General features: G+C 41.0%; 1 protein-coding gene and 1 long non-coding RNA gene across 3 annotated transcripts in view; both read left to right on the plus strand.

The window, feature by feature from the left end:
* Nucleotides 1-18,448, plus strand: part of LOC138903663 (uncharacterized) — a 120,965-nt gene extending 102,517 nt beyond the window's left edge. The window contains exon 2 of the mRNA XM_070192105.1: nucleotides 16,759-18,448. Within this exon, the coding sequence (XP_070048206.1) occupies nucleotides 16,786-18,348 (1,563 nt within the window). The 5' untranslated portion in view covers nucleotides 16,759-16,785 and the 3' untranslated portion in view covers nucleotides 18,349-18,448. The remainder of the gene's footprint in view (nucleotides 1-16,758) is intronic.
* On the plus strand, nucleotides 456-13,583 carry LOC117276116 (uncharacterized). 2 transcript variants are annotated; one of them, XR_004506343.2, is made up of 3 exons: nucleotides 456-1,344; nucleotides 1,680-1,747; nucleotides 13,330-13,583. It is a non-coding gene; the product is annotated as an uncharacterized lncRNA (long non-coding RNA). The 2 variants fall into 2 exon arrangements; XR_011413109.1 differs by having other exon boundaries at nucleotides 456-1,747.
* Nucleotides 18,449-21,822: the final 3,374 nt, after the last annotated feature.

Here is a 21,822-nt window from a genome sequence, read left to right on the forward strand (position 1 = left end):
CGCGAATATTTCTTTGTATTGATGGGATAGTTTTCTATGTCATAAATATATTGGTACATTTTCCTATACCATACTCATTCCATTCATTAAATTAATTCTTTTAGTTTTTTCATTATCTACTAAGATTGTTCAAAGATTATTCTTTTCCACTCTTAACAATCGTTTAAAATAAATTTCAATTTCTAGCTTTTCACTTAAATAGTTAATCTTTACACATAAATAAAAATCTTCCCAAGTGTATCCTTTAATTAATATTTATTTAGTTAATTTATAAACATTCCACATATCACTACACAATATCTTATATTTTTATTCCTTTAACACTTACTCATTCATGCTAATATTTTCACACTTTGTTTCTTTGGTCAAATTACTCCTATGCAAATAATCATTCTTTTCTTTTCACTTTACTCCTTAATGCATGTTCTCTCATAATTTAATCACTCATTCAAAGTTTTTGTCTTCAAATCATAAGTAGATTCTTTTAATCTTATTCTTGTGAAATTCAATTCTTTGTTTAAATTCTTTGAGCCAATATGTAGTCTTTAAGCACAATTCTTTTATATTATTCAACTCACACTACGATACGATTCTTTAATATATTTTTCAATACACCATTGTTACATATTTAATCATTCTTTGTCTAAATTAATTTTCACACTTAGTCTATTATTTCAAAACACAGCTCTTTCTACACTTCATATATTCTATACTATCCGATATACCTTAATCACTTTGTTTTCAAGACACAAAGTCAATGGCATTCTTTATTCGTATTTTTAATATTGTTTGATATGATTTGAGACCTCTACTAAGTTCGTTTCGTATTTTGGGATGTTTTGGTATATTTAAATGGGGTCCCGGGAGTGATTCAGATTGAAATGAGATTGGATTTTGGAATTTTGGAAGAGCTGGTGTGATCAGGTCTGGTGCAACCGCACCTGTGAGGGATAGGCCACAGGTGCGGAGCCGCAGAAGCTGCCATGGGGTCACAGATGTGGTTCTGGGTGAGTTGGGGTATTTGCGCAGGTGCAAGGGAAAATTCCGCACCTGCGATCTCGCTGATGCGAATGGTTGGTCACAGAAGCGGAAAGGGGCCTGGAGTGGTTGGTCCGCAGAAGCGGATGGTTTTACATAGAGGCGCACCTGCATGAGCAGGATTGGGACCGTAGAAGCGAAACTTTCATCGCAAAAGCGATCCCGCAGAAGTAAAATTTTGGCCGCAGATGCGAAAGCACTGGGCTGAGTTGAAAACTTTAGGGTTTCGTGATTTTTATCATTTTGGACATTTCAAGCTCGGGCTAAGGCGATTTCTTTGTAAGGGATTTCGATGGGTTTCTTGAGGTAGGTCACTTGTGATCATTTTTATTCAATAATATTATTTTCCCACCTAGTTTGTGTGTTTTTGAGGTGGATTTTTGGGAGTTGAGGCTAGGGATTTGGAGAGTTTAATTTGGGGATTTCAGTGACGAATTGGTGTCGGAATTTGGTAAATTTAGTATGGTTGGACTCGTGATTGAATGGGCTTTTGAATTTTGTAACTTTTATTGGATTCCGAGACATGGGCCAGGTGGTCGACTTTTGAGCTGACATTTTGACTTTTGATTAAGAACTTAGTATTTTCTTATGGAATTGATTCCTTTAGCTCGTGTTGATTGTATCAAATTATTTGTGGCTAGATTCGAGGCATTCGGAGGCTGATTCGCGAGGCAAGGGCTTATTGGAGTAGAGATTCGTACGGTTATAGGTAAGTAACACTTCTAAACTTGTTTTTGAGGATATAAAACCCCGAATTACGTGTTATGTGATTGTTGTTGAGTTGACGCACATGTTAGGTAACAGGCGTGTGAGTGTGCACCGTAAAAATTATGACTTGGTCGATTCCGTGGAACTGAATAGTTGAATAATCTTGTTGTTATCCATTTATTCTCCATGTGTTAGAGAAATTGAGCTACAAGTTATGTTAGAAATCAGGCTTAGGCTACATGCTGGTACTGTTGGGTCCCACAGAGGTCATGTTGCATGTTGAATTATTTGCTTAATTTTCAATTATATACTCAGTCACAACTATTATTTGCATACCATATCTCAGTCTCTATTGCCATTTATTGATACATCATATTATCATTGTTTGGGCTGATTATCATAATTCTTGTGAGCCTGAGAGACTGGAGAGATTGATGACCGAGTGAGGCTGAGGGCCTGATTGTGAGGATATTGATAGGATCGGGCTGCACGCTGCAATATATTTTATTGATTCATGCCATGATTGGCTTATTATAGCGCTTGAGATGGATTTGCCCCTTCGGAGTCTGCACACCCACAGTGAGCGCAGGTACCTACTGAGTGCGAGTGCGAGTACGAGTGCGAGTGCCGAGCGTTTGGGAGAATTGAGTGACTGTGATGTCACGACTTAAATTTCCCTCCGTAGGATGTCGTGATGGCACCTAGTCTCTATGATTAGGTAAGCGTAACAATATGCAGAATAACTAAATATAAAGCAGAACTCAAACCTCGACATATGAAATATATAAACACTGCGATTCAAAATAGTAACAACTCCCAAAACCCAGTTGAAATAAGTCACAAGCTCTAAAGAGAAAATGTTAAGTATTTCTATACATCAGAGTCTAATAAAAATAAAGAAAGCAACACCATAGAGATAGAGGGAGACTCCGAGGTCTGTGGATACTGGTAGATGTATCTTGAAGTCTCCACGTATGGTTTAGCTCACTGGTACCTGGTTTGGTAAGCAGTACCTGGATCTACAATAAAAGATATGCAGAAGTGTAGTATGAGTACACCACAACGGTACCCAGTAAGTGCCAAGCCTAACCTCGGTAGAGTAGTGACGAGGTCAGATCAGGGCCCTACTAGAATAAAAGGGAAACAAGGCAGAAGATATAACAATATAATGAAATGGCTGAGAATTTGAACAATGAGAAATTATAGAAAGGTAACAACACAGCAAAAAAAGGTAAACAATAGGGGAGCTCCCGAGGTACCGCCTCGTAGTTCCAAATGTTCAGGGGGAGCTCCCGAAGTACCGCCTCATAGTCCCAAAAGTAAATACACAATAGGGACACTCCCGAGGTACCGCCTCGTAATCCCAAAAGTAAATATGCAATAGGGGCATTTCCGAGATACCGCCTCGTAGTCCCAAAAGTAAATACATAATAAGGGCACTCCCGAGGTATCGCCTCATAGTCCCAAAGGTAAATACACAATAGGGGCGCTCCCGAGGTACCGCCTCGTAGTCCCAAAAGTAAATACACAACTCATAACTTATGGAACAACGAATTTACAACAAGGAATCCTATAGTTAAGACTGAATACAAGAATCAAGGAAGCAGGTAATTCAACTAAGCATATTACACAAATTGTAAGTAAGAGTTAAGATACGTAGACATGCGACATTAGGCTAAACATGATGACTACATAGGCTAGAGCAACTCAGTTAAAGAATTAAAAGAAAGCTACTCAGCAAGAACCGTGTTTTTCAATATTTAACCTGAGTACGCACTTGTCACCTCGCGTATATGGCCTTCACGTATTACAAATACCATAATAGTACCAAAACCTAAAGGGAGTTTCCCCCACACAAGGTTAGACAAGTCACTTACCTCAAATCTCGCTCAATCAATTGATAAGAATGCCTTTCCCTCGACTTTTCGACTCCGAACAGACCAAATATTGCCAAAAACAATTACATACTATAAATATAACTATAAGAAACTAATCTAAATAGTGAAATTATGACTTTAACAATGAATTAGAAAATCGCCCCAAAAAGTTGATCCGGGCCCACATCTCAAAATCGGGTAAAAGTCACAAAATACGAACACCTATTCGATATCGAGTTCACCCATACCAAAATTACTTAAATCCGATACAAAATTCTCGATCAAAATCTCAAAATTCGGCCTAAGGATTTTTCCACCTTTTTCACAAATTTCTCAACCCAAATCCTAAATAAAATGAAGAATAAATGATATCTTAGTAGAGATTAATCAAAAACAAGTCAAGAATCCTTGCCCAAATGTTTTCTCTGAAAAACTCTTGAAATTTTGCCTCAATCCGAGCTCTCTAGGTTAAAAAATGGAGAATGAAATCAAACCCTCGGACTTGGCCCTTTTTCTACCCAGTGATTTCGCTTCTGCGGGCTCTCAGTCGCACCTGCGGAAAAACCATCGCAGGTGCGGATTCCACTTATGGCCAGGCTTTCCACTTCTGCGGACCGGGGCTCACACTTGCGAGCCCACATCTGCGACGAATGCCCTATTTCTGCGACCACAGCCTAGGCTAGCCCATCCGATTCTGCGATCTTGCTTCCGCATCTGCAGACGCACAGATACGGCCCTTACCTCACACCTACGATCCCAGCTGGGCCAAGCCTGCGTTGCTTTTGCGGACAAATGCTCGCTTCTGCGGGACTCTGACCGCATCTGTGGTCTCAGCTGGGCAGTCTAATTTCCGCTTTCGCGGCTCGATGGATGCTTCTGTAGTGCCGCACCTGTGCCCCAAAATGCACAGGTGCGATTGCACCAGACACAGTAATGCCTCACCTATGCACCAAGTCGAATTTTGTTCCGGATTCAAGTCTGAATCACACCTGGGGCCTCCGGGACCCCGTCCGAATATACCAACAAGTCCTAAAACATCATACGGACTTAGTCGAGCCTTTAAATCACATCAAACAACGCTAAAAACACTAATTGCACATCGATTCAAGCCTAATGAACTTTAAAACTTCAAACGTCTACATCCGATGCCGAAACCTATCAAATCAAGTCCGATTGACCTTAAATTTTGCACAAAGGCATAATTGACATTATGGACCTATTCCAACTTCCGGAATCAAAATCCGATCCCGATGTCAAAAAGTCCACCCCCGGTCAAACTTTCCAAAAATCATCCAATTTTTCAACTTTCGCCAATTAACGCCGAAATGACCCACAAACCTCCAAATCAACATCCGGATACGCTCTTAAGACCAAAATCACCCTACGGAGCCATTGGAATCGTCAAAACTCCATTCCAGAGTCGTCTTCACAAAAATAACCTACGGTCAATTCCTACGACTTAAACTTCTATTTTTAGGGACTATGTGTCCAATTTCACTCCGAAACCAAAAACCAACCCTACCGGCGAGTTACGTAACCACAAAAAATGAAATAGAGGGAGAAATAAATAGGGGTTCAGGGATAATACTCTTAAAATGACCGGCCGGGTTGTTACATCCTCCCCATCTTAAAATAAATGTTCGTCCTCGAACGAGTATAAAGATATACCTGAAGTGGTGAAAAGATGAGGATAACGGCTGCACATATCATGCTTGGTCTCCCAAGTCGCCTCCTCGACCAGATGACCCCTCCACGGCACCTTCACTAGCGCGATGTTCTTTGACCTCAACTTTCGAACCTACCTGTCCAAAATGGCCACCGGCTCCTCAACATAAGATAGATCCTTGTCCAACTGGACTGAGCTGAAATCTAACACATAAGACGGATCGTCGTGATACTTTCGGAGCATAGAAACATGGAACACTGGATGAACTGGAGAGAGGCTAGGTGGTAGTGCAAGTCTGTAAGCCACCTCTCCAACCCTCTCAACAATCTCAAAAGGCCCGATATACCTAAGGCTCAACTTGCCCTTCCTTCCAAACCTCAAAACACCCTTCATGGGCGAAACCCGGAGCAAGACCCGCTCCCCAACCATGAATGCAATGTCGCGAACCTTCCGATACACATAACTCTTCTACCTGGACTAGGTTGTACGAAGTCGATCCTAAATCAATTTAACCTTTTCCAAAGCATCCTGAACCAAGACTGTACCCAATAGCCTAGTCTCACCCGGCTCGAACCAACCCACTGGAGACCGGCACCGCCTACCATACAAAGCCTCATACGGTTCCATATGAATGCTTGACTGATAACTGTTGTTGTAGGAAAACTCCGCAAGTGGCAAGAACTGATCCCAAGCACCCCCAAAATCCATCACACACGCACGAACCATAACCTCTAATATCTGAATAGTGTGCTCGGACTGTCCGTCCGTCTGAGGGTGAAATGCTATGCTCAACTCCACCCGAGTACCCAACTCTTGTTGTACGGCTCTCCAGAACCGCGATGTAAACTGCGTACCCCAGTCAAAGATGATAGATAACGGCACGCCATGAAGCCTCACAATCTTGCGAATGTAAACCTGAGCTAGCTGCTCCGAAGAGAAAGTAGTAACCACAGGAATGAAATGAGTTGACTTGGTCAATCTATCCACAATCACCCAAACTGCATCAAACTTCCTCTGAGTCCGTGGGAGCCCAACAACGAAATCCATAGTGATCTGCTCCCATTTCCACTCCGGAATCTCTAGCTTTTGAAGCAATCCACCTGGCCGTTGATGCTCAAGACCTGCTGACAATTTAGGCACCGAGCTACATATAACACTATGTACTTCTTCATTATCCTCCACCAATAATGCTGCCTCAGGTCCTAATACATCTTCGCGACACCTGGCTGAATGGAGTACCGCGAACTGTGAGCCTCCTGGAGAATCAACTCACCCAAACCATCTACATTGGGCACACATAGCCTGCCCTGCATCTGTAATACACCGTCATCTCCAATAGTGACTTCCTTGGCATCACCGTGCTGAACCATGTCCTTAAGGACAAGCAGATAGGGGTCGTCATACTGACTCTCTCTGATACGATCATAAAGAGAAGACTGAGAAACCACACAAGCCAAAACCCTGCTCGGCTCGGAAACATCTAATCTGACAAACTGGTTGGCCAAGGCTTGAACATCCAAGGCTAAAGGCCTTTCTGCTACTGGTAGATATGCTAAACTACCCAAACTCTCCGCCTTGCGACTCAAGGCATCGACCACCACATTGGCCTTCCCGGGATGATAAAGAATGGTGATGTCATAATCTTTAAGCAACTCCAACCACCTCCGCTGCCGCAAGTTAAGATCCTTCTATTTTAACAGATGCTGCAGACTCCGGTGATCGGTGTAGACCTCACAAGGGACACCGTATAAATAGTGCTGCCAGATCTTCAAGGCATGAATAATAGTTGCTAACTCGAGGTCGTGGACAAGATAGTTCTTCTCATGTACCTTCAGCTATCTAGACACGTAGGTAATCACCCTACCATCCTGCATCAACACCACGCCTAGACCAATGCACGACATATCACAATACACCGTATAGGACCCCGAACCAGTAGGCAACACCCACACTGGGGCTGTAGTCAAAGTAGTCTTGAGATTTTGAAAGCTCTTCTCACACTCCTCGGTTTACCTGAACGGAGCACCCTTCTGGGTCAATCTAGTTATAGGTGCTGTAATAGATGAGAAACCCTCTACGAATCGACGGTAATACCCCGCCATGCCAAGAAAACTCTGGATCTCCGTAGCTGAGGATGGTCTGGGCTAACTCTGCACTGCTTCAATCTTCTTCGGATCTACCTTGATCCCCTCACTTGATACTACATGACCCGAAAATGCCACTGACTCTAGCCAGAATTCACACTTCAAAAATTTTGCGTACAACTTCTTTTCTCTCAAGGTCTGAAGCACAATCCTCAGGTGCTGCTCATGATCCTCCAGACTCCGGGAGTACACCAGAATGTCGTCAATAAACACAATGACGAAAAAGTCAAGATAGGGCTGAAATACACTGTTCATCAAGTGCATGAATGATGCTGGGATGTTGGTTAGCCCAAAAGACATCACAAGGTACTCGTAATGACCATACGGAGTCTTGAAAGTAGTCTTCGGGGTATCTAGCTCCCGAATCTTCAACCGATGATAGCCCGAATGCAAGTCAATCTTAGAGAACCCTATGGCACCCTGAAGCTGATCAAATAGGTCATCAATACGTGGCAATGGGTACCTGTTATTCACTGTAACCTTATTCAACTGGCAATAATCAATACATATTCGCATAGAACCATCCTTCTTCTTTACAAACAAGACAGGAGCACCCCAAGGCGACACACTAGGCCGAATGATGCCCTTATCGAGCAACTCTTGCAACTGTTCCTTTAATTCTTTCAACTCTGTCGGGGCCATACGATAAGGTGGAATAGAGATGGGCTGAGTGCCTTGTAACAAATCAATGCCAAAGTTGATATCCCTATCGGGCGGCATGCCCAAAAGATCCACCGAGAATATATCTGAATAGTCCCTCACTACCGAAACTGACTCGACGGTAGGAGTATCAACACTAAAATCCCTCACATATGCGAGATACGCATCACGCCCCTTCTCAACCATTCGCTGAGCCTTTAGAAATGAGACAACTCTGCTAGGAACATGATCTAAGGTACTTCTCCACTCTAGCCGTGGTAGACCTGGCATAGCCAACATCACCGTCTTGGCATGACAATCAAGGATAGCGTGATAGGGTGACAACCAGTCCATGCCCAAAATAACATCAAAATCCACCATACTGAGCAATAATAAATCGGCTTTGGTCTCAAAACCAATAAGAACAATCAAACACGACCGATACACATAGTCAATAACAATACAATCACCCACGGGTGTAGACAGGAGAACTTAGAGAATCACGAGATACACCCAAATACGGGGTAAAATAAGATGACACATAGGAATAAGTGGAGCCTAGACCAAATAAGACTGATGCATCTTTATGACAGACCAGAACAATACATGTGATGACAGAATTGGATGCAACTGCCTCCGTCCTAGAAGGAAGGGCATAATATCTGGCATGGCCTCCCCTTCTAGGGCGACCTCTATCTGTCTGACCTCCACCTCGAGCTGGCTGTACAGGTGGCGTGGTAGCTGGTGCTATAACCATAGCCTGAGGACCCGGTGGAGCATGCAGTGCCTGAGTGGCCTGTGGAGGTCCACCCCTCCTGAGTCTGGGGCAATCCCTCACCATATGATGAGTGTCACCATACTCAAAATAAGCTCTCAGAGGGCGTGGCTGTTGTGACTGGCTCGGGCCTGATCGGTCGGACTGACCGCTGAAAGCACCCCATGCAGGAGGTGCACTAGACAATGGCAGTGCATAATAAGGAGCCTGGGGTGTAGGAGTGGACGGAGCACCGCTGGCAGCTGGAAGTGCTGTATGAACAGGGTAACCCACATAGCCCCTGCTCTGATGAGCTACAGTTGGGGCACGAGTACCACTATATGTGCTAGACTCTCGAGACCTCTTGGCGTCCCACTCCTCTCTCTGACATGGTCATAGAACCTTGGCGTAACTGCTCAAACTCTGTGCGCCATGCATCTATGAGACTCTGGGGGACATACTCCCTTAAGAACATATCTAAGAACTAAGTCCAAGTAAGTGAAACTGCCTCAGCCGGACTACCCAACTCATATGCTCGCCACCACTGATAGGCCGCTCCTCTAAGATGGAACGTAGTGAAAGAAACCCTACTAGACTCCGCAACACCCATAGTACGGAGGATACAGTGGCACTCCTCAAGAAAACCATGGGCATCCTTTGATGCCAAGCCACTGAAAGTAGGAGGGTGGTATTTCTTGTACCTTTCAATCATGAACTGCTCCCCCTCAGAAACTGCTGCCCTAACCTTGGGCTGAACTGGAACTACCGGCTGCATCGGTATGACCTCAAGAACCTGGTCGACCTAGACCTGCTTCTTTGGGGTACGGGTGGCGGGAGTCTGTGCTCCTCCCCCGGCCTGAGATGTGGCAGTAGCAAGCGGTATCAACCCTGCCTGAGCCAACGTGCTGAACATGCTCAGAAGTTGGGCAAGAGTTTCCTGGAGTGCTGGTGCAGCAACAAGCATCTCAGGTGACTGCCCTCCAACTGGAGCTACTGGTGGCTCCTCTATAGCTGCTCGTGCGGGTGCTCTGGCTACACCACGTGGACGTTTTCGGCCTCTACCCCAGCCCTGGCCTCTCACGGCTCTAGCAAGGGGTGCGGGTGTCTGGTCATCTAATCCAGTTGTAAGTGTCCTCACCATCTGTGAGAGAATAGAAAGACAGAAATTTAGAATCCGAAGCCAAAATCTCGCATGATAAGGAATCAAAGAAGTGAAGCTTTTCTTAACAGTTCCATAGAATCTCGAAGATAAGTACAGACGTCTCCGTACCGATTCACGAGACTCTTCTAAACCTGCTTGTGACTCATAACACCTATGAACCTGGGGCCCTGATACCAAATTGTCACGACCCCAATTTCCCTCTGTAGGATATCGTGATGACACCTAGTCTCTAAGACTAGGTAGGCCTAACAATATGCGGAATAACTGAATATAAAGCTGAACCCAAACCTCAACATATGAAATATATAAACATTGTGATTCAAAATAGTTACAACTCCCAAAACCCGGTAGAAATAAGTCACAAGCTTTAAAGAGAAAATGTTAAGTGTCTCTATACATCAGAGTCTAATAAAAATAAAGAAAGCAACACCATAGAGATAGAGGGGGACTCCAACATCTGCGGACGCCGGAAGATGTACCTTAAAGTCTCCACATACGGTCTAGCTCACTAGTACGTGGTTTGGTAAGCAGTACCTGGTTCTTCATAAAAAGATGGGCAAACATGTACTATGAGTACACCACAACGGTACCTAGTAAGTTCCAAGCCTAACCTCGATAGAGTAGTGACGAAGTCAAGTCAGGGCCCTACTGTAATAAAAGGGAAACAAGGCAGAAGATATAACAATATAATGAAATGACTGAGAATTTAAATAATGAGAAATTACATAAAGGTAACAACACAACAAATAAAGGTAAACAACAGGGGCGCTCTTGAGGTACCGCCTCGTAGTTCAGAATGTAAAAACACAACAGGGGAAGCTCCCGAGGTACCGCCTCGTAGTTCCAAAAATAAATACACAACATGGGTGCTCCCGAGGTACGACCTCGTAGTCCCAAAAGTAAATATGCAATAGGGGCACTCCCGAGGTACCGCCTCATAGTCCCAGAAGTAAATACACAACATGGGCACTCCCAAGGTACCGCCTCGTAGTCCCAAAAGTAAATACACAACAGGGGCACTCCCGAGGTACCACCTCATAGTCCCAAAACTGAATACACAACCCATAACCTTTGGAACAACGAATTTACAGCAAGGAATCCTATAATTAAGACTGAATACAAGAATCAAGGAAGCAGGTAATTCAACAAAGCATGTTGCACAAATTGCAAGTAAGAGTTAAGACATGTAGACATGCGACATTAGGCTAAACATGATGACTACACAGGCTAGAGCAAGTCAGTTAAGGAATTAAAAGAAAGCTACTCAACAAGAACCAGATTTTTTAACATTTAACCCAAGTACGCACTCGTCACCTCGCGTACACAGCCTTCACGTGTTACAAATACCATAATAGTACCAAAACCTAAGGGGAGTTTCCCCCACACAAGGTTAGAGAAGTCACTTACCTCAAATCTCACTCAATCAATCGATAAGAATGCCTTTCCCTTGACTTTCTGACTCCGAACGGCCTAAATCTAGTCAAAAGCAATTACATACTATAAATATAACTATAAGAAACTAATCTAAATAATGAAATTATGACTTTAACAAGAAATTAGAAAATCGCCCCAAAAAGTTAACCTAAGCCTACATCTCGAAATCGAGTAAAAGTCACAAAATACGAACACCCATTCGATATCGAGTTCACCCTTATCAAAATTACTCAAATCCGATACAAAATTCTCGATCAAAACCTAAAAATTTGGCCTAAGGATATTTCCACCTTTTCACAAATTTCTCAACCCAAATCCTAAATAAAATGAAGAATAAATGATATCTTAGTGGAGATTAATCAAAAACAAATCAAGAATCCTTATCCAAATGTTTCTTCTGAAAAACCCTCGAAATTTTGCCTAAATCCGAGCTCTCTAGGTTCAAAAAAGGAGAATGAAATCAAACCCTCGGACTTGGCCCTTTTTCTTCCCAGCAATTTCGCTTCTGCGGGCTCTCAGTCGCACCTGCGACGCCGTACCTGCGGAAAAACCATCACAGGTGCGGATTCCACTTATGGCCAGGCTTTCCGCTTCTGTGGACCAGTGCGAGCCCGCATCTGCGACGAACTTCCCGCTTCTTCGACCAAGCCCAGGCCAGCCAATCCGCTTCTACGATCTTGCTTTCGCATCTGCGGACGTGCAGATGCGGTCCTTACCTTGTAACTGCGATCCCAGCTTCTGCGAGTCCGCTTTTGCGGGACTCTGACCGCATTTGCGGTATCAGCTGGGCAGTCCAATTTCCACTTCTGCGGCTCGATGGCCGCTTCAGCGATGCTACACCTGTGGCCCAAAATGTGCTGGTGCGATTGCACCAGATACAACAATGCCTCAGCTGTGCACCAAGTCCAATATTGTTTTGGATTCAAGTCTGAATCACACCCGGGGCCTCCGAGACCCCGTCCGAATATCCCAACAAGTCCTAAAACATCATACGGACTTAGTCGAACCTTTAAATCACATCAAACAACGCTAAAAAATGAATTGCACATCGATTCAAGCCTAATGAACTTTAAAACTTCAAACTTCTACATCCGATGCCGAAACCTATCAAATCAAGTCCGATTGACCTCAAAATTTGCACACAAGTCATAATTGACATTACGGACCTACTCCAACTTTCGAAATCGGAATCCGACCCTGATGTCAAAAAGTCCACCCCGATCAAACTTTCCAAAAATCATCCAATTTTCTAACTTTCGCCAATTAATGCCAAAATGACCTACGGACCTCCAAATCAACATCCGGACACGCCCCTACGGAGCTATTAGAACCGTTGAAACTCCATTCCTGAGTCGTCTTTACACAAATCAACCTGCGGTCAATTTCTATGACTTAAACTTCCATTTTTAGGGACTATATGTCCCATTTCACACCGAAACCAAAAACCAACCCTCCCGGTGAGTAACGTAACAACACAAAATGAAATAGAGTAAGAAATAAATAGGGTTTCACGGCTAATACTCTTAAAACGACCGGCCGGGTCGTTACATATGAGGATGGAGTGACTGTGAGGAACGAGTGATTGTGAGGATGGAGTGAATGGGAGGACTGAGTGATTGATACTCTGAAAGTATGCATATGATTTCATCACTGTTCTGTGCTCCAGTTGACATACGAAACTGACATGTAGATATCGAGATGCATCATTTCTTATTTCAATTATACTTGGCATATCCTACATGTTTGGGCTTTATCTATTAAATTTGGAAGCATGTCTACCTTTCGGTATCGTATTTCTGTAATTGAACTGTACCATGTAAGGCTCGTCACTGCTTTCAGCCCAATAATTAGACTTGTTACTTACTGAGTTGGTTGTACTCATGCTATACCCTGCACTTCGCGTGTAGATCCAGGTGTTTCTGGATACGGTGGTTGCTGATTCTTAGAGTTTACAGTCATTCGGAGATTACCGAGGTAGCTGCTCTGGCGTCCGCATACCTTGACTCTCCTCCCCTATCCCTCAGTCTTATTTATTTAGTTTCTGCTTCTTAAACAGTGTATCAGACTATGCTCATGCACTCAGTAACATCCTAGTTTTACGAAACTTCTGTATTGAGTTGCGACATTTTTATCAGTTTTATGAGATATTTATTTATTTAAACCTGTTTTAGTATATTTTAAATTTGGAAGTGTTGGAAATATCAGTATCACGCCAGATTGAGTTTTGGGTCGTGACAGAAGCCTAGTCGAGTTCTTGCTTGCACGGTTTCTCGGTCTTCTTTGTATGAGCGCATTAGAGAGCATCAGTATGACGACCCCATTTGCTTGTCCATAAGGACACGGTGCGGCACGTCATCGTAGTAGTTACATTTTTAAATAAATACTACAAGATTTTCTAACTGAATAATCATTTTCTAATTCATAGCACACCCTAGTAATTATAAGGAAGACAGTAGAATTTATTTTAAAATACGGATCAGGTCTGGTTAAATTTAATATTCCGTCAACATCTGATATGACAAGACATTGACGTGACTAGACATTGACGTAACATTGACATGACATTGATGTAACTTGATCTGACATGTATTTCTTTAATTGTTGACCACATATATTTCTTTTATATTTTACCTTTCTTTATTCAAAACTTGGTCCCTAAGTTTGATACCCCACACCCCACATTTTATACATACTACAAAAATAAAAATACACCCACACCCCACTTTAATCCATCATCTTTTTAAGGGCTTTTGAAAACCCTAAGGCTCATATATTTTGGGATTTGGCTCTTCATTTCTCTTTCCTTTGGGAGGAGCCACCTGATAGCATCAAGGACAAGGATAGATTTTTGGAAGCTCCAAGGCCATTTACAAGATCTCAAGCTAAAGAGTTGCACTCTAAGGTTGCTGGACTTCAATGGCAAATAAAGAAGCATTTAATTGTAGAGGAAGAGCTCAAGCCCAAAGTAGATGAATTATCCAAGTTTTATAATTATTTGGTGATCCAAATTGAAGTCCAAGAGGAGGAAGATTGGGCCACCAAATCAGCCCTTGAAGTCCACCAAAGGGGCTCAAAATGAGCTTAAAGAGGTCCAAAGGGGGTGTTTCAAAGGGAGCCCAATTGGAGTCCAAATCAATGGCCCAAACTAGTAGTTTTAAGGTCCAAATCTGCCCCAAAGGGATTTGGCCGCCCCCCACCTAATTGTAATGACTTTTCTTACTCCTTAGCAATTACCCTACCTAATTGTAATGACTTTTTATGCCTTAGCAACCACCCTACCTAATTTTAAGAACTTTTTGTGCCTTAATACTCCTATAAATAAGGAGTTCTTCTCATTCATTCAGACACTTCATTATTGATTAAGTATATCATACTTTGAGAGTTTTTTTGAACCTTTGTTACTTGTGCTTTGAGATTTATCTTTCAACCTTTACTAGTTCATAGTTCAAGGTAGTAAGATTACTTCTCTATTGTGATATCTTTGATTTCTTTGTGGTATTCTTAGAAGGCGATTAATACTAGTTATTAATTGTTGTCTCAAGTTACTCGTAAAGCGGTCAAGATCCGAATCTATTGTTTTGATTTGCTTTTAAGTAAAGGCGTTTGATTTCTTCAATAAATCAAGACGTTGTTGCTTTGATCTTGTCAAGGCTATAGAACTTGCGTTCTTGGAAGTTCTTGGAATTCTTTCCTTGAATTTTCCCATATCCTTTATTTTCTGCCCTTTAGTTCTAGTTGTTCAATTCCTTATTGTTATTACTTCCGCATTTACTTTTTAAATTCTTACTCTAGTTTGGATTCCCGACCTTGTCGTTATCAAGTGGTATCAGAGCGGTTCTATCAAGGTTTCGTTCTTGATAATTCTGGGGATTTCTTAAATACTAAGAGCGAAAAAAAAAACAAAAAAAAAACGAAAATCAATTTTTTTTTAAAAAAAAATTGCTTGCTCTCTAGGAACTTTCTTTTGTATCTAATTTGTTTCCAAAAACTATCAAAGGAAACAAGAAGAGGGGATCCCAGATTTCAAAGATAAGATAAAAATTCAATTTTTCTTACCTTTCTAATCTAAATATATAATCATTTCCTTTTTGTTCGTATCTTGTTTCAACCGAGCCTAATAGTTCTAAGATTTGGTTCTTCTTTCATTTGTTCCCCAAAAATCTATATTTTACTACTAAGAACTTTATATGAGTTGGATTTAACTATAAATCTACAAAGTATTTCGTTCAAAGGTTATTTCGAGAGAGGAAAAAAAAGGCAAAGTGTGTGTGAGAACAATTGAGGAAAAAATCAAGTTTCTGATATAGTTTTTTAAGATGTCACATACAGGTAGTGATGATGAACGAAGGGTTCTCCAAGAAGCCGAAATCAAAGCAAGAAATGATTTTACCTTGCAAGCTATGCATCAACAATTCGAAAGGTAGAATTTGCAACTCCAAGAGATGAGGGACACCATTGCTGAGCAAAATGATACAATAGCTGAACTTAGAAGGGAAAATAATGTTAGGCCCCAAGCTAGGAGAAATGTACCCCTTGCTCCCATTGTAAATCAAGAAAACCCAATAGATGATTTTAATGATATCGATTTTGATAGGGTAGGAAGAGATAGGAGGGGACAAAGAGGTAGAGTAGAAGATGATAATATAAGTAGTATAAAGATGAAGATGCCATCTTTCAAGGGAACAAGGGATCCAGACTTGTACCTTGATTGAGAGAGAAAGGTTGAAGCCATATTTGACTGCCACAACTACTCTGAGGGTAAGAAGGTTAAACTTGCTATTGTTGAGTTTTCTGACTATGCTGCTATTTGGTGGAAAAAGCTTACTAGGGACAGATTGCAAGAAGGACAAGCACCAATTGCTACTTGGGCTGAGATGAAGAGGGTGATGAGAAAGAGATTCATACCATCACACTTTCAAAGATAGCTACAACAACGCCTTCAAACATTGAAGCAAGGGTCCATGTCTGTGGATGAGTACTTTAAGGCTATGGATATGGCTATGATCCAAGCTAATTGTATGGAGGAAGAAGAGGCTACAATGGCTAGGTTTTTAAATGTTTTAAATAAGGAAATAGTTGATATAGTAGAATTACAACAATATGTAACAATAGATGAGTTGGTTGATTTGTCTGTAAAGGTAGAAAATCAAAATAAAAGAAAGCAAGCTAGCTCATGGAAAGGTCGGTCAAACACCATCTCCAAGAAGCCATGGTCGAATCAAGAGATGAAGAGTTCTTCTAGACCTCAAGAAGATAAGGATAAAGGTAAATTTGAGAACAAAGATGGAGGTAAAACCTTTAACCCTAAACCTTTTATACCTTCTAGTTCTATTCAGTGTCATAAATGTAAAGGAAGGGGGCATATGATGCATGAATGTCCAAGTAGAAGAAACATCATTCTTAGAGAAGATGGAGGATATGAGAGTGAAAAAAGTGAGGGAGAAGAAGAGGGAGATGTGAGTAATGATGATGATATAGAACTACCTAATGATGGCATGATTGGGGTAGTTAGGAGGATTATGACTATCAATTTGGGAAGCAATAGTGAAGAACAAAGGGAGAACATATTCCATACTAGGTGTGGGATAAAGGGGAAAACTTGTTCTATGATCATTGATAGTGGTAGTTGTACTAATGTGGTGAGTTCATACTTTGTGAAAAAATTGGGACTTGCATGCATGAAACACCCTACTCCCTATAGACTCCAATGGTTAAATGATAGTGGTGAACTAAAGGTAAACAAACAATGCATGATTTCATTCAATGTTGGTAGATATGAGGATGATATTCTTTGTGACATAGTCCCTATGCAAGCTTGTCATATCTTACTGGGTCGTCCTTGGCAGTATGATAGGAATGTTTTTCATGATGGAAGGAAGAATAGATATTCTCTTGAGCTAAATGGCAGGAAATTTACTCTTGCACCTTTATCTCCTTCTCAAGTGTTTGAAGATCAAAAGAGATTAAGGGAAATAATGGGAAAACCAAGGGAAGGGATAAAAAGTGAGCTTGAGGAAAAAGAAAAGAAAGGAGGCCAAGAGTTGGAAAAAAAGAGAGATGGCCGAGAGAAAGAGAGAGAGGGCAACAATTTGAGAGAAGAGATAAAAAGGGGATTGAATGAAAAAATAGAAAGTCTTGGTGAGAGGAAAGAGGCTAAGGAAATAAAAAAAGAGAGTTTTTATATAAAAGCCAAAGAGTGTTTAAATGCAAGAAAAGAGGGGTTGCCCATAATACTACTTACTTACAAAGAAGTTTTGATTAATTCTGAGTTACTAACTTCTTCTTTGCCAAGTAGTATTTCTTCTCTTTTGCAGGATTTTGAAGATGTCTTTCCTGAAGATATTCCTAATGGATTGCCACCTTTACGTGGCATTGAGCATCAAATTGATTTCGTGCCTGGATCACAAATCCCAAATAGGCCTGCTTATAGGAGTAATCCAGAAGAGACAAAAGAGCTTCAAAGGCAAGTTGAGGAGCTGCTTGAGAAAGGTTTTGTGAGAGAGAGCATGAGCCCTTGCTCTGTTCCCGTCCTATTGGTACCCAAAAAGGATGGAACTTGGAGGATGTGCGTGGATTGTAGAGCAATCAACAAGATAACGGTAAAGTATCGCCATCCTATTCCTCGTCTTGATGACATGTTGGATCAATTACATGGATCCAAAATCTTTTCTAAAATTGATCTAAAAAGTGGTTACCATCAGATTCGAATGAATCCTGGAGATGAATGGAAAACTGCTTTTAAGACCAAATATGGGCTTTATGAGTGGTTAGTTATGCCTTTTGGCTTGACTAATGCACCTAGCACTTTCATGAGATTAATGAATCATATCTTTAAGGATTTTCATGGAAAATTTATTGTGGTGTACTTCGATGATATCTTGATCTTTTCTAACACTTTAGAAGAGCATGTAGAACACCTAAAATAAGTTTTTGAAGTTCTTAGAAAGCAACTCTTATTTGCTAATCTGAAAAAGTGTACTTTTTGTGTGGATCGTGTGATTTTTTTGGGTTTTGTGGTTAGTTCTAAAGGAGTTGAGGTTGATAAAGAGAAAATTAAAGCAATAAAAGAATGGCCAAAACCTAAGAGTGTAACTGAAGTTAGGAGTTTTCATGGACTTGCTAGTTTTTATAGGAGGTTTGTGAGAGACTTTAGCACCATTGCTTCTCCTTTAACTGAAGTTATTAAAAAGGATAAGATTTTTACATGGGGAAAAGAACAAGATGATGCTTTTAACTTGTTGAAAGAAAAGTTATGTTCTGCTCCATTGGTACAATTGCCTGATTTTTCTAAATCTTTTGAAATTGAATGTGATGCTTCTGGCAAAGGAATAGGTGCTGTTTTGATGCAAGATTCTAAACCTATTGCCTACTTTAGTGAGAAGTTGAGTGGAGCCACATTGAACTATTCCACTTATGACAAAGAGCTATATGCTTTGGTAAGGGCTTTAGCCACATGGCAACATTACTTGTGGCCAAGAGAGTTTGTCATTAAAACTGACCATAAATTCTTGAAATACTTGAAGAGTCAAGGTAAGTTTAGTAGAAGGCATGCTAAGTGGGTTGAATTCATTGAAACTTTTTCTTATGTAATTTCTTATAAACAAGGGAAAGAGAATGTTGTTGCGGATGCACTTTCAAGAAGGTATGTCTTAGTTTCTACCCTGACTTCTAAATTGATAGGTTTTGATCAAATCAAGGGACTTTATGCTAATGATGTTGATTTTGGAAAGATTTTTGCAGATTGTAAGTTGGGTCCTTTTGAGAGGTTTAACCTCCAAGATGGGTTTCTCTTTAAGGAAAATAAGTTGTGTATCCCTAATTGCTCTTTACGTGAAGTATTTGTAAGGGAAGCACATTATGGAGGACTTATGGGTCACTTTGGAGTCCCAAAGACGCTAGACATACTTGCTGAAAATTTCTTTTGGCCTGGAATGAGAAAAGATGTTGAAAGAATATGTGCACAGTGTTTGGAATGTAAACAAGCTAAATCTAAAGTGTTACCACATGGTCTTTACACGCCACTACCTGTTCCTACTTCACCTTGGATTGATATTTCTATGGATTTTGTGTTAGGTTTGCCTAGAACAAGGTATGGTAAGGATAGTATATATGTTGTGGTAGATAGGTTCTCCAAAATGGCTCATTTTATTCCTTGTTTAAAGACTAATGATGCTTCACATATTGCTGATCTTTTTGTAAAAGAAGTTGTTAAATTGCATGGTATACCTAGAACTATTGTTAGTGATAGGGATGCTAAGTTTTTGAGCCACTTTTGGCGTGTATTTTGGGGGAAGTTAGGCACTAAATTGTTGTTTTCTACTTCTTGTCACCCACAAACTGATGGACAAACTGAAGTAGTTAATAGAACCTTAGGAAACATGTTGAGGGCTGTTTTGAAAGGTAAATTAACTTCTTGGGAGGCTCACTTACCTATGATTGAATTTTCTTACAATAGAACAATCCATTCTTCTACAGGTATGTCTCCTTTTGAGGTTGTTTATGGTTTTAATCCCTTCACTCCCCTTGATTTATTACCATTACCTACTAATGATATTGTTAATCTTGATGGTAGGACAAAGGCTGAGATGATGAAAAAAATTCATGAACAAACAAGGCTTGCAATTGAGAAGAAAAATGAGCAAACTGCCTTGAGAAAGAATAAGGGTCGAAAACAAGTAATTTTTAAACCTGGAGATTTAGTTTGGGTTCACTTTAGAAAGGAGAGATTTCCCTCCAAAAGAAAGTTAAAGTTGCACCCTAGAGGAGATGGCCCATTTCAAGTCCTTGAAAGGATTGGAGACAATGCTTACAAGCTAGACCTACCTGGTGAGTTCCAAGTAAGTGCTACATTCAATGTTGCTGACTTGTCTTTGTTTGATGTAGGATCAAATTCGGGGATGAATTCTTTTCAAGAAGAGGGGAATGATAGCATCAAGGACAAGGATAGAGTTTTGGAAGCTCCAGGGCCATTTACAAGATCTCAAGCTAAAGAGTTGCACTCTAAGGTTGCTGGACTTCAATGGCAAATAAAGAATCTTTTAATTGTAGAGGAAGAGCTTAAGCCCAAAGTAGATGAATTATCCAAGTTTTATAATTATTTGGTGATCCAAATTGAAGTCCAAGAGGAGGAAGATTGGGTCACCAAATCAGCCCTTGAAGTCCACCAAAGGGGCTCAAAATGAGCTTAAAAGAGGTCCAAAGGGGGTGTTTCAAAGGGAGCCCAATTGGAGTCCAAATCAATGGCCCAAACTAGTAGTTTTAAGGTCCAAATCTGCCCCAAAGGGATTTGGCCGCCCCCACCTAATTATAATGACTTTTCTTACTCCTTAGCAATCACCCTACCTAATTGTAATGACTTTTTATGCCTTAGCAACCACCCTACCTAGTTTTAAGGACTTTTTGTGCCTTAGTACTCCTATAAATAAGGAGTTCTTCTCATTCATTGAGACACTTCATTATTGATTAAGTATATCATACTTTGAGAGTTCTTTTGAACCTTTGTTACTTGTGCTTTGAGATTTATCTTTCAACCTTTACTAGTTCATAGTTCAAGGTAGTAAGATTACTTCTCTATTGTGATATCTTTGATTTCTTTGTGGTATTCTTAGAAGGCGATTAATACTAGTTATTAATTATTGTTTCAAGTTACTCGTAAAGCGGTCAAGATCCGAATCTATTGTTTTGATTTGCTTTTAAGTAAAGGCGTTTGATTTCTTCAATAAATCAAGACGTTGTTGCTTTGATCTTGTCAAGGCTATAGAACTTGCGTTCTTGGAAGTTCTTGGAATTCTTTCCTTGAATTTTCCCATATCCTTTATTTTCTGCCCTTTAGTTCTAGTTGTTCAATTCCTTATTGTTATTGCTTCCGCATTTACTTTTCAAATTCTTACTCTAGTTTGGATTCCCGACCTTGTCGTTATCACCACCGACCCCCCTTTTTCTTTGCTGCCTCATCGCCGGCCGGCCACCAACGGCCATGGCTGGCACCTCTCATTGCCTCATCTCTGTTCTTCTCCTCTCTCAAGCTATCATACTCTCAACAATGGTGAACAGGAAGACATAAACTCGCCGGAAATACCATGAAATCCGGCGGAACTTCGTGAAAACTAGCGAGCCCTACTCTTCTCTTCACTACTATGGCCGCTATGCTCAGTAGAGAAAGGACACGACTCTCCGGCTATGAGTGAGAAACTCAAAAGCCAGGTCATTTGTCCCCGTTGTCTTGTTTCAGGCGATGACTCGCCAAAATCCCGACGACTGTGTGTTCCCTCAGATCCACTAAAAATATCCAGATCTGGCTGGAGTTTTGATTTTTCGGTGACCCTCTAAGGATGCCGTTTGGACCCGCATTTAGTTATTGTTGATGTGATTTGTGATTTTGATTGATTATGTGGTATATG

Source organism: Nicotiana tomentosiformis, chromosome 12 (genome assembly GCF_000390325.3).
Source record: "Nicotiana tomentosiformis chromosome 12, ASM39032v3, whole genome shotgun sequence".
Classification (NCBI taxonomy): Eukaryota; Viridiplantae; Streptophyta; class Magnoliopsida; order Solanales; family Solanaceae; genus Nicotiana; species Nicotiana tomentosiformis.